Here is a 13,119-nt window from a genome sequence, read left to right as displayed (position 1 = left end):
CCCCCCATTTCATGATTACCTCTGACATTTGATTAATGTCCATTTAGGATAGATGGCAAATAAAAATAAATACAAAATTAACAAAATGTAACAAGTTATTCACTTACTTTTTTCCAAATACCTTTCCGTTTGGCGTGCACAATGAATAAAAATAATAGGTGCTAAAAGGCTTTAGAACTCAAAACTCCTCCGCGATACCCTACCTAAATTTGTGCAGTGCTAAGGTCTGAGTCAAACCAATGACAACTCGAACATGTTGGTGCGATTTACTCACAAAAATATCCCATACTCGGGTTCTACAGGTTGAGCAATTGGACCAATAAGAAGAAAACGTTTGTTTTGGTCAGTGAGCTAAATGTTTATAAGAATAACGGTGCTTATGTTGTTAACTACAAGTGATTATTAATTTTGTTCGTCTGTTGCCTGTAATTTGTGACTCTATCGGTAATTTGTTAAATATATGTATGTACATATGCGCATTCTCGATCGATTTGGAATTAAATATTTCTAGCTTGAGTTTAGGTTTTAAAAAGATTTAATTCTAAACTTCAGTTTTAACCTCCATAAACAAAATGCTGCTAATTTTGTCGAGCTTTTGGTCATACAAATATACACATGTCTGTAAATATAGACAGACAGACATGACTATTAGATAAGTATTGCTAATTAATTTGAAAATTTGTTAAATTGCGCCCACGCTTTATCGTACGTGGTAAAGGTAAATGGAAGACCTTTCCATGTCATACCCTTTCAATGAAAAATAAATAAACGCGAACAAACTTACGTAGCGATTTGTTATTTTATTTGTCGATCCCTTTTCGAGAGTCTCTGGCTCAAATAAATACATGTACTCAATTAATGCAAGGGCAACAATTCATTTTATCTCCATGCTATCTTCAATATGGGTACAAATATATACATACATATATTTATATATATAAATATATATTTAATAATACCCTTGCGACAAAGGTATACTAAATTTAGTCACAAGTATGTAGTTGAGAATGGCGTAGTAGACTTAGCAACCAGTAGTTATGCGTCTATATTTGTATTTCCCTATACCCTAGTAACATTATGATTTATTTTTCATATCTTTATGAATATACAAATTTATTAAAAACAATTTTCTCAAAAGGTCACATTTTCAGTTCGCGTTAATTGGAAAATTCTTGCAAGATTCCTTAGGAATCTAAATTTCTGTAAATTTTTTTCACCTACACAGTCAAATAAATAACTTGTTAGAGTATACAGAGTTCTGCATAAAGATGTTGGCTTTACCTTCTGTTTATTTATTTATTTGTGTTTACACTATACGCAATATTTTATCTATTCCGGAGACAGTGGCCAGAATACCAGTGTAGTCTCCGGATTTATTTTTTTCCAAACTTTATAAATTTTATAATGAATTTATGTGATTGTCATGAGACCGTCTGAACTTCTTCCTTAATTGCTTGCCAACTTTTCCAGTTTTTAACTAGTTGGTATAAGAACATTATATTTAATAAACTATAATTATATAAAACATTTGAATCTACTTTGTTTTTTTATCTATTTCAGCTGTGCAACTTTTACTAAATCAAGAAGTAAGTAAGTAACAGTCAAAACCCTAGATTGTAGTCTTTATTACTTGTGTTGCTGGGAGTTATTTCCTCAGATATTCAGACTATGCTGATTCCAACGTCCTTTGTCATTTCGCAAAATTAATCGCCATGAGCGGCTTCAAATCAACAATTTTCGTAGGTTCCAACGAATGAGAAGTGGAACACATTTCTCGTGGTCAATCACAAATAGATAAAGACGTTGGAGGAGCCAAAAGACAGAAGTGTCAGGCCACATCAAATCTTATTCTGCACACGTTGTCCGTTCGTCTCTCTGCCAGTCTGTCTGTCTGGACCACTATGTCCTATAGCTCATCATTATATAGACTTTTACCAATAGTTTTGATATTTTATTTAACAGTTGTCATAAAATTTCAAATTTGCTAGTCTTATGAAGATATTAATATCTAACCCAAACTTAATCAAGATCGGACGAGTAAATCATAGAGTTTCCATACAAACGATCGCATCAGCACATTGACTTTATAAGTCTAATAAACTCATTAAAGACTGCTTGGAATAATAATAATAAACGTAAGTGATTTTTGATAAATGTTATGAAAGGAGTAACTAAGTCTCCGAAATAGTGTTACAGATACCCAGATAATGTCTTCGGAGCCCTGTGATAGTCGCATCTCTGAAAGGTCTGAAGATCTGCGTACAAACTCCTGCGGCAGTCTGTATGCCAATTGCAATTGCAACTCTGAACAAAATCAATCCTCGGACACAATCAGCTACGATTGGAATAGATTAAGGGTAAGCGTTGGTGATGCGGAAACAATGGCTTTGACAAGGACGTCCACAAACACGAATCGGTCCCCAAAGCATCAATTGCAGTTTAGATCACGACCGCGACGAGAACACAATTCCTTTTCGCATCCTGATACTGATTTTGTATTTACAAAGCTGTCTGTTATAAGACCCGAGGCAATGCCAAGCCAGGATTGGGATGGCGAACTGATATACCGACTCTCGCCGCAATCCGATATGCAAAAGAAAACTTTTAAAACAGATTTCGAACTATCGTCATCCCAGGGACATAACAAGATTGAGAGAGCTCAACAGTTTTTTGCACAGAGTGGCATTCTAGGGCCAACCAACTTTAGAGATTCAAGTGACCTGATCAGAAAGACATCCCGAATTCACACAGATCCAATGGTTAGGGAACAGGTGAGTTTTAGTTATCGAAATAAATTTACTGTCGACTAATTTAAAAAATTTTTCATTCCCCAGATTAGGAAAACGTCACTTTGCTTGCGCTCAAAGTTGTCCGTTGCGACGGAAAAGTCACCATTAAATGGAAATAGCTGCGATGATCCTGACATACTTTCCAATCTTCAGGAGCAAGTATATACTTTAAGACATATTATAGAGCATGGAGAGACTAAAATCATAATGCTACGCACAGAAATCAGCAAAATGAAGGCAAGCTTCTGTTACACAAGTATTTAATTTCCATTTGAACCAAAACCGTATATTGCAGAGGATACTCCAGGAAATGACACAGTCTCATGCGCTATGCTTGTTTTGTCAACCGGAAGTTGAATTCATCGATTCCTAGTCGAGCTACTCGGCCTTTGTTTTTAATAAATGCTATAATTATTGCCGAGGATTGGTTGTCCACTGCGATTCACATGCTTATAACTTGCCTGACTTATTTCGTTATTTTTCCCTTAGACAAATCAATTAAGTTAGAATTATTATTACACTTTATTGAGGTTAATTTGTTCTATTACAATTGGGATAGTAGCGTACATATATACAGAAAATTAAATGAAATAATCCTTATATATGAGCAGTGGCGGATGCATTTATTTCGTGTTTTGTTACTTCGATCTACGTAGATTCTCAGTAATATACGTCTTTTGATGGTCACTTTCTTATGCTCCAAACGTACACGTTCTCTCAAAAATCCGCCACCGTGTATATGCGAATATACATCTCGTTGCAATAAAATATTTGCAGAAACTTAACTTCATTAGAAAGCACTTTGTATAATGTGTAAGCATTTCACGCTTGACGGCTATTACAGAATCAACTTATTAATTCATATATCAATTTAGATTCAGTTTTAATTTAACCTAAGCTAGGGAATGCTTCCGAAACCATTTTTGGTTCTCATGTCGATTCTGTTGGCTCAGGAAAAACGGTGTTAGGCATTTAATCGTCCTTATTTTAGGTTTCAAAATTCGAAAGCCGACTCAAAGTCTGTATATGAGGTCGATTAATGCTAGAATGCCCACCAGGAACTCGTGGCAGGAAGTTGAGTATCATATTCAGTGTCCAGGGTTTTCGATTTCACAAACTAATTGCGAACCATCTTTCAACTGATTGTGCTATATTCCATCGTGCCGAATAGAGTTCAAAGACATTCGATGAACCGAAAATCGTTTCGTCATCATTCCCTGATGTAACCACAAGTTTGCCGATAATATAGCACCCTTGAACAAACATACAACTAGCTAACTGAAAATTGCATATATGCTAGTATTTGATTTTGTTTTATAGTTGTATTAATTAATAATTCATATTTACCTAAAGCCCTTGCAAGCCTCCATATTATTTTAGTTAAGACACCGTTACGTGCTTGATTGGGATTAAGATTAGAGTACTATTTGGGTAATAAGGACAGGAGTCGCCGTCATTAGGTGTGAATGTGACTATTAGCGAAGTAAATGACATATCGGATGTAAGTAAGTGTTCTCTCTAATTATTATTTAATTTCGGTCCACTAAAATTCTAGATTTGGTGGAATTTGCGTTACCACTTGAAGTTTCCATTAGCTTTGCGAACTTTTAGAAACTTTGAAAACTGTTTTTATAAACTAGTTTATGCGGAGATATTCTCGAAATTGCGATATTATCCCTCCCTCCTTCCTTCACATGGAAAACTAATCAGTTACTCTCGCCCTTCTCATATTACACATCCAATATTGCTTTTACCTATCATAACTATATGATGACTTGCTTAAGTTAATCTTGAAATTTAATTATTCTATGTTATGCCTATATCGTCGTAGGCGTGCACTATTTTCCATTTTCGGATCACCAGGAGGAGGTGAGATTGAGATATCGCTTCTAGCTTGTGGCTCTGCTGCATTCTCATTCCATGGAAAATTGTTAGAGTTTGTGTCTTCGCCTTGTTTCGCTAATCCCAAGTCTTTGACACCATGACCTTCGCTCATGTCAACCGAATGATCCTCGAAATGTCCCAGCATTGTTGTAGGAATGCCGCGAGACCTATATATAGAATGTGTAGTAGACATCTTATTAGTAGTTTTACAAATTTAATAATATCATCCGAACGTACCGACTCGAAGTGCGTGATCGGGGGCGCTGAAATCTCAATTGCAATTGAGCTGGGTCTGTCACGTACTTTCCTTCAGAAGACTCCCGACGTCGGCGTAAACCTATGTTAGGAATTATATTAAAATTTTCAGTTTTAAGTCCCGTACAAAAGGGATATATTTAATTTGGACAAAAAGGCATAAAGCATAAAAATTCTTAATGATTATGATATGAATATTTCGACATTTACTCGTATGTTATGTTTGTCTGTCTAAATGTGTTTTCTCTGGGAAATGCATCGATTGCTTGGCAGTTGACACTAAAGAACTCGTTTACTTGGATAAGGGCGTCGAATTGAATGTTAATCAAAAGATTATAATTGTCAAAACCTTTAAGGTTTTTGAACTTTGAATGCAATAATTTCTATAGTATATACGGAGACATAAATAATATTTACAATTTTATATGTTTATAGAAAAGAAAAGATGTTTTCAAACAATAAAAATTAATTTTTGTTAATAATTAACAATGATATGTAGGTATATGGATTGTACCAAAAGCATGAGTTTTTAGTTTCTAATTATGGTTTTTCATCATAATTAACTTTTTAATAAAAATTAAATAATAATATAAAATTAAAAATAGTTTTTAGTGTTTTTGTAAGTCTTTCAAAAAAACCTCTTCATTAAAGTACGCGTATTTTGACCATTTCAGCATTATCCAAAAGTCTTATACGGAGTTTTGTTTTTAAATGTATAACAAAGAAATGTGATCGTTTTGAAGATGGAATATCATTAAATATCATGATGGTATTCAACATGTATTTCTATAACATACCATCGAAAGCTTTGATGACATGAGATCAAAATGAATATCTTTATTATATTAGCTGATCGGTTTTAGTTTATGGAACTGTATTGTTAAATTTCAACTTGGATGCATGAGTTAAAACAAACCTGGTGTCAAGTCCGTCATATTTGGAGGATTCGGCAAAGCACCAGAACATAGGACATTGCGTATGGGGCTGGTAACAGGATCCACTATAGAGCTGGGAGAATCGTGTGAGGCATGCTGATCGATTTTAGTTTGAGGTTGCGGTAGAGGTTGAGGTTGAGGTTGCGGTGCTGATGCTGCTGTTGCATTTGTATGGTCGACACCTACACCTGCCCACGATGCACACTTGGACTGCCGCGTGTTAGAAGTAAGTACTGGGATCTTACTAGGCGCCACAAGCGATAAATCACATCCACATGTGTTACTACCACCTACAGTTCCATTGGAATCACCTGATCTGGGTGCCGTCCTCTGATCAGGATCGGCACCATTCCTGCTGCCATTCACGTTGGCATCATAACAGCTAGCCTCATTTGGCGTGTCTGGAGTAGGAGTGTCCTTGTTAGTTGGTGTGGCACAATTCTTAATTGTGTTTGGAGAGGAAGCTTTGTCATCACAGTTAATTGGCACCGCTTTACCACTTTTAAGAGGACCTGTCTCTAATTCCGGCCCATGAACGTTGTCAGCTATTTCTTGGCTAGTAAGAGTGAGAACAGCGCTGGGCGTTGTTTTAACAGCATCATAGTAGTCTGATTCCTCAAGATGCGAGTTTTCTGCGTCAAATGAGATAATTCCATAAGTGTGTTAATTAAAAGAGATGCATGCTCTTTGCGTAGTTTGCTTACCTTTGGGAATGACACGAATTTCAAGTCGCCCACTAACACAGCCGTCATTCTCTTTCTCTACGCCAGCGCCGACCTGTGATGGCAAATGGCTTCGCTGACAAGATGTGGTCTGAACGCACCAAGGCCTGGCTATTCCGTCGGTATCTTGCAGACGCGGCGGCTGTGGCTGAGGTTGGTCATCAAAGAGGTCAGTCAGGGAAACGTTTGGAAGGCTATTGCGATGTTTGCACATTTGCTGGCTTTCATTTGGCATATGTGATGGGAACTCCACCTGCATATGACTAGGGGCCTCCTTGTACAACGATGATGGAACTCGAGGCTCAGTTGTCAAAACAACTTCAGACTCGGCAGTGCCGGAACCAACCTTTGCACTCGCTACCGCCAGTGGGGCGATTTCGGAGTAAGATTCCCGAACACAAACATTTCGGACTATATCCATACGATAAACCTGAAAAAAGAAATGCAAATGCAAATGCAAATGAACCAGACAGTTAACAATATGTGTTTAAATTTAGTTTTCCTGATACGAGTCAATTACAAAAAGTGTATTAATTATTGCGATTCATAAGAATCCATTTTGACCTAGCTGAGCCGTTAGTGGATACAGGGACATGCACTCAGATGTATTGAGAGCAGTTGCACTAATGATTTGAATGCTTAAAATGTCCCCAAATACGTAAATTAGCTGGTACACATGCAAGTATTTTCAAAATACATAGGAATAGAGGATATACATATAGGATGTAGATGTAGAACTTAGTTTGGATAATTTTATGAATAATTTACAAAATGCTTACTGTTTCGTCGAATGCTGCTTGTTGCACAGCTGGTGGCTCTAGATCTTTGCGTAATACATTACCCATTGCAGGCTCAGACCAACAGTGCGGTATAGAGATTTGCAAGGTGTCGTAGTTTTCGATGCCGGCTATGTTAAGGGTGTATCTATGGTAAGGGATATATAATATACATATATACACATATTGCATACAGACTCCGACTTATGTAGGCTTAAGACTAAATAGACATAAAAGTTCATTCATTAGGTTCACATACAAAAGTGTACTTGTACCGTCGGTAATGACTATTTGGCTAACGAATCTAAATTACATTCCGATACAGGGAATACAACCGTATTCGACAACAATTAAACATTATTTTAATTGCTATAAAATGTGCGAAAATGTGATTGCTTGCATTCCCTGATATCAGATGTTCAAGATTTGACACGAGTACCAGGCCCGGCAGCACTTACCTCTTTACCCTATCCCTCTCAACTGCGGCTGGCTGTGACTTTTTTGACTGGCTGTGGCTATAGTCAGCTACTTGCACGTCCCCTTCCGTTTTATGCATATGCTCCAGATTGGGCTGCGACTGTGTGGCGAGAGGTATATAGGTGGGGTATACTTTACATGTGTTCATTGTAAAAATGTTCAATCTCTACACTCGGGAATGGGATGCACGCAGATGGTGGAGATTAGCTAAGGCACTAGGGCACTATTTCTGTTATTACTGTTATAAGTGGACATTTTAAGCATACATCGTTAGTTCAAGCTCGCTCTGAGAGCTACTACCTGAGCCCTGCTCAACCGAAAATCATTTTACCCAGCCCCATTTACCTGTGGCTCACGGTTCCATTCATTGTCTGTTGTGTCCTCAGAGTCATCAAACTGGCTTTTCCATTGAGACGCTAGTGTGAGAGCCCCGCCGCCTTTTGTTACCTGTTGAAGAGCCGACACGTTCTCATCGTCGATTAACGCGAATTGGGTGACCGAGTGGTCTCCCGCAACGCTGCTTCTCGCAGTGTTGCTTCCAGTTCCAGTTCCTGTGGTGTTGATACGTTGAATCGACCCTGAACCCATACCGGAAGAAGAGGGCCGCAAATTTGTAGATGTCGCCGAGCGACGATTGGCGGGGGGCACACCAACTATCCCGTAAACACCCTGATTACGCTGGCCACCGATGCCAATTGCTTTTGGCGTTGAACCACTAGTTGCAGCATTTCCTCCTGTAATCGCTTCAAAAACTCGAGTCCGTGTTTCCTGGTCCTGCGACTCGGGAGCATGTTGGCCTTGGTTTACAATGCTGCCACCAGCTACGGTCAGATCGTGCACACTCATCGGTGGAGCGGTAAGAACTCGAAGACGGCCATATGTTGACTTTGGCTCATCTGCAGATCGCTTGCCGTCAGCGCTCTTTTCTACATCCGACTGTAGCGCCTTACCCTCGACATTAGCTGCTGCCGGTGAATTCGTCCGTTTTGCCTGCTGCTGCTGATCATTGCCAAACTGGGACCCGTTGCTAGCACCGCTACCGTCCACTGGCCCATTGGCCTTTGCATCATTTTCCAGACTTACTGGTGGGGCAATGTCGATGTCTGTTTGTAATTTCGTTGGAAGGGTTGCCAAAATAACCTTGTCCTCCGCATGCGGATACTGCTGGGAAGTTATCATTACTTAAATGAGTCCGTGTGGATTCAGAGATTTCGGTGAATCTGACTTACGTAAACTGGAGCCGAATTGTTTTGATTAGAGATGGACAGTGAACCAGTGCCTACGTGAGGCTGGCATTTCTTGGTATGGATCGCAGTGTGTCCGTGCAAGGATTTTATTTGGCCAACAATGGCTGCAGGATTCTCGTGATTTGATTTAATCAATGCACTGGGCAGATTCGGGTTGGCAGCGGCTAGTTGCTGCTGTGCCAAAGTCTTTGGTAGGGGATTTTGATTTATGCCCGAATTAACGTTCTGTAGCACACTATCAACAGGGCCTCGACTCTGACCTTGCGGGGATGGCGCGGTTGCATTACAGTTTTTGTCAACCTAAGGCAAAAATACAACCAATGTGAAATCTATTCTTTAATTAATCAAATAATGGACTGTTACCTTTTCCTTAATATGAAGCGGTTCAGTTGAGGCCATCTGAGCGGTATCCATGTCCGTGCGTTTCCGTATCTATTGACACAATGTAATATTACTAAGTATTATACCAATTTTCAACGATATTAACATGAACCATGAAAAAATATTGATTCGACAAGAAATCCTAAATATATGTAGCAATTTATAGCTACTCCCAATCTTACGAATTCGAAATGGCAAAAACTTACGAATTCAGTGCCGCTGGCATTAGAAGCTGCCACTGTCATTTGCGTTATGTTTCCATGCATATACTCGTTCTTAACAGGAACAGCGGCATTGACAGCTGCATTGATGTTGCTAATGGCTGAAGTGTCGACCTTTTCCCAATCATACGGATCAGATTCCTTAACTCCGCGCCGCTTCATACAACGTTCGAACAGGCCGATTAGCATCTACATCAAACATAGAAAATGTAACAATCTCTTTACTCTGTGAAATCGAAAAAATCCTAGTTTATATTTACGGCATAGTCCGGTCGATCTGCATACGTGAGCGACTGTATGTGCTCCAAAAATTGCTTGAGGTCCGATGGCAAATGTTTCAACAGTATTCTATGGTCGTACTTCTCTTTGGTCAGACCCACTTGCTCCTTGTCTTTTATTTTACGCCATGGTAATTGGCCATTGACAAATTCGACTAGCATATAGAATAGCGACCAGAGATCATCGTGGCGACCCATCTCCCGGTTGCGATGTGCATTGATCGAGGCATATCGTACAGTGCCACGGAATCCAGCCGCTGCCCTCGGACAACGCACTTCGCCAGTGCCCGTCGTATATTGACGAGCCAGCCCGAAGTCGAGCATATAAACCCGCCGGCAGTTATAGGGCAAGCGTCCCACGGAAAAGTTGCTCTGCAAAGCACAGAATATTGCAATGGATAACACACAGAGAACAATGGCAAATGGTATATGTAGTATAGATGGCTTACCGGCTTGATGTCGCGATGGAGAAAACCCACCGAATGTATTGACTCGATTGCTTTGAGTATCTGTAAGCCTAACCTAAGTGTTGTACTAAGAGAAAATGCACCACGTGGCTGAGCTCTCCTGAGTTCGGCCAAATTCTTTCCCTGGAGCTGCATCACCACATAGTTAAATCGATCGTTGCGGCCACATCCAATGAATCGGCATACATGCTCCTTGCCTTGAAGCTTTTTCAGGACGGCTACCTCCATTTTGAGGACTTGTTTCGGTTGACGAGCCGATTCCACTTTGAGTGCAACTTGCTCGCGAGTGATGAGATCCTGACCCTCGTAGATTTCGCCAAAGCCGCCGCCTCCAATTTTGCGGACAACCTACAGCCAGAAGAGAAACCAATGAGTAAAGTCCACAGGTATTTTTAGGATGCTAGCTGTGGATGAGATGTGTACGAACCTTCCAGCGCTCCTTCACCACATGTCCTGGCTGCAACAGGTCCTCTGACGTCATTTTGCCAGAGTCCTTCTGCCCAGCAGCAACGTTGCTGTTTTTTTCTATGGTGATAAGCGGTCCAGGGGCTGCCGTTTTGGTTCCTAATGTTGCTGCTGCTACTCCTGTTCCGACTCCTGCTACAGATCCTACAACACCTGCTCCTGGACTTGCGGTGGATGGCACTTTAAATGTCACTCGACTGCGCACACCTAAACGATTGTGTTTCGCCGGCAACGTCGCTGAACGCTGTAGTGCATTCAATGGATATCGATGCTCTTCCGAAGTCTCAGCTTCACCCGCACCAGTTCCAGTACGAAATTGTTGCAATATAGGTGCGGGGGCGGCAGGGGGTGGATGCAGCCGTAGAAGATGAAGATTAACGTTGGAGTTTATATACTGCTCCTGCTCCTGTTTCGTGTTCCGATCCCGCGGACCAGCCACATTTTCATCATTTCTAAAACGAAATAGTACCGCAATATGTAGAACATCGTTTCAAAAAGATAAAAGTAAAACAAAACAAAACGAAGATCAGCTGCTCGATCTCGTCAGAGATGAGCGCGAGTGCAGTAGTCACTGTGATGGCATTTTGACATTGTGATAAGTGACCAATGGACCAAATTTATGGACAAGGCTTATTTTATAAGTATTGATGAATTGTTTTTGCCCCCATTGGTAGGTTTTGAGGCATTTCAAAAAAACAAAAAATTTATAAATAAACATTATTTCGAATTACAGATTCAAAATAATCCCGGAGAGGAAGAAGCCGGTACCTCATCGAAAAAGGCGCGGGTTGGCAATATTGTCAAAATATTATCAATGATGGCAGTGGCGCTCGATGGCTCCAAAAGGAGTATTCTATACTGCAACGTTGTCCATACTATGGACGAGTATGTAAGCGCCGAGACAATCATAGAGTTGTGACTTATATTTCACATTCGCTGTATCACAATTAAAGTGAGACTCCTTTAAAGAACTATGAAAACATTGATTTTTCTTTTTATGTATGTAGGTTTTAGGTACGAGATCGAATTTGGTTTTCTCACACTGGCACACACAGATATACATAGATACAAGTGTGTATAGATATCCTGATGATCTCATGCATTTGTATAAAGACATTTATATACAATACAGAAATGGTTCCTTTTCTTTAGAAATATTCTTCTTGTTCAATTTTTACATATAGTTTCCCCTTTTACTACAAACAAGGCCATTGAAATATTTGGAGTCCACGTAACGCTAATAATACCTTATGTATAACAAGACTTGGAAAATATTCCAACGAAAACGGATTTCTTCAACACTTTCGGTGTGTCCTTTGGACAGGTGTTAACTATCTCGACTCAGCAGTTGGCTCAATTTTACTATTAACACTATATTTTTATTGACAAAACTGGGAGTTGCTGTCCCTTTTTTTTTTATTACAAATTTCTACGGATATAAAAATCTTGGCGTATCGATTACTAAGCTTTTCTTTCCAGGAAAGGAAAGGCAAAGCTCTTCTTTGAGCCTGAGCTTTCCAACCCGAGCTGACGCTTGCGCAAAGCTAATTTACACAGGTGTAATCTGTTATCGGTGTAAAATGTGCCAAACTGTAAATATAACTAATTGAAAGGAGTATTAACATTAGTTAGTCGAACTATTTTCTTATTTATTTATTTAAAATGTTGACCTTTCGCCTCAAAATTTTGGCCTTTCGCCATGAAATATTCTAGCATTTGCCTCAAAATTTTGCCCCTTTCGCCTTACATTTATTTATCAAATTTTACAGAGTTATCGGAATGGCAGTGTTATGTGTTTACAGGATAACGCTATGGCCGCCCTAGTTATCGATAGTCCTCATTATTTTGGTATATCACCAGTTAATTTAAATCATTTTCTTCTTTTCCTGGCTACCCAGGGGCAGTTATAATGTAAGTTACTTACTTGTGGGTATCCTGTAAATGCATGTTTTTGGTTTGTTTGGTTGACTTTCACTTTCACCTTCTCTAATTAATAATAGCCATTGTTGTATATACTAAAGATTTTGAGATTATTGTTGAAGCATTGCAAAGAATTTCATTGTTATTCCATTGCATATATATATTTTAAATATGTTTGTTTCTTTTATTATTTTTTCTCAGGTAAGTGTGGGACGGGTTTTGTAATGTATTTATTTATTTAGATTTCGATCAGCCGGAGTCATCATCGTCACCTTTATTTGTATTAACTAGAAAAGCTTCTG

General features: G+C 39.2%; 2 protein-coding genes across 5 annotated transcripts; one reads left to right on the top strand and one right to left on the bottom strand.

Annotated features, from left to right (window-relative positions):
* Nucleotides 1-337: 337 nt before the first annotated feature.
* LOC6651302 lies at nt 338-3,316 on the top strand. The gene is made up of 6 exons (XM_015176862.3): nt 338-444; nt 1,561-1,590; nt 2,029-2,135; nt 2,189-2,771; nt 2,835-3,026; nt 3,085-3,316. The coding sequence occupies exons 4-6, from the start codon at nt 2,208-2,210 to the stop codon at nt 3,160-3,162; spliced, it is 834 nt and encodes a 277-aa protein (XP_015032348.2). The 5' UTR covers nt 338-444; nt 1,561-1,590; nt 2,029-2,135; nt 2,189-2,207; the 3' UTR covers nt 3,163-3,316.
* LOC6651301 (tau-tubulin kinase homolog Asator) lies at nt 3,293-12,881 on the bottom strand. 4 transcript variants are annotated; one of them, XR_002724344.2, is made up of 15 exons: nt 12,822-12,881; nt 10,860-11,349; nt 10,415-10,780; nt 9,948-10,337; nt 9,673-9,876; nt 9,449-9,517; nt 9,068-9,385; nt 8,184-8,999; nt 7,820-7,938; nt 7,365-7,509; nt 6,568-7,015; nt 5,845-6,495; nt 4,911-5,010; nt 4,137-4,840; nt 3,293-4,067 (listed from the first exon to the last, which is right to left on the bottom strand). XR_002724344.2 is itself a non-coding variant. In XM_023179897.2 (14 exons), the coding sequence occupies exons 1-14, from the start codon at nt 12,842-12,844 to the stop codon at nt 4,591-4,593; spliced, it is 4,389 nt and encodes a 1,462-aa protein (XP_023035665.1). In that variant the 5' UTR covers nt 12,845-12,881; the 3' UTR covers nt 3,293-4,590. The 4 variants fall into 4 exon arrangements, 3 of the variants coding, with proteins under 3 accessions (XP_023035665.1, XP_002072601.2, XP_023035666.1); XM_023179897.2 differs by having other exon boundaries at nt 3,293-4,840; XM_002072565.4 differs by lacking the exon at nt 12,822-12,881 and adding an exon at nt 12,145-12,215 and having other exon boundaries at nt 3,293-4,840.
* Between the last annotated feature and the right edge of the window lie 238 nt (nt 12,882-13,119).

This window comes from Drosophila willistoni, chromosome 3R (assembly GCF_018902025.1).
Source record: "Drosophila willistoni isolate 14030-0811.24 chromosome 3R, UCI_dwil_1.1, whole genome shotgun sequence".
NCBI classification, from domain to species: Eukaryota; Metazoa; Arthropoda; class Insecta; order Diptera; family Drosophilidae; genus Drosophila; species Drosophila willistoni.
This window is presented reverse-complemented; position numbering and strand designations above follow the sequence as displayed.

Coding starts and splice junctions, on each gene's coding strand:
- LOC6651301 (XM_023179897.2), bottom strand. CDS start 12,844: ATGCATTTACAGGATACCCACAA. Junction 10,338..10,414: donor TCCATCGCGACATCAAGCCG/GTAAGCCATCTA, acceptor TGTGCTTTGCAG/AGCAACTTTTCCGTGGGACG. Junction 6,496..6,567: donor AATTCGTGTCATTCCCAAAG/GTAAGCAAACTA, acceptor CATTTGACGCAG/AAAACTCGCATCTTGAGGAA.
- LOC6651302 (XM_015176862.3), top strand. CDS start 2,208: ATGTCTTCGGAGCCCTGTGATAGTCGCATCTCTGAAAGGTCTGAAGAT. Junction 2,772..2,834: donor ATCCAATGGTTAGGGAACAG/GTGAGTTTTAGT, acceptor TTCATTCCCCAG/ATTAGGAAAACGTCACTTTG. Junction 3,027..3,084: donor CAGAAATCAGCAAAATGAAG/GCAAGCTTCTGT, acceptor CGTATATTGCAG/AGGATACTCCAGGAAATGAC.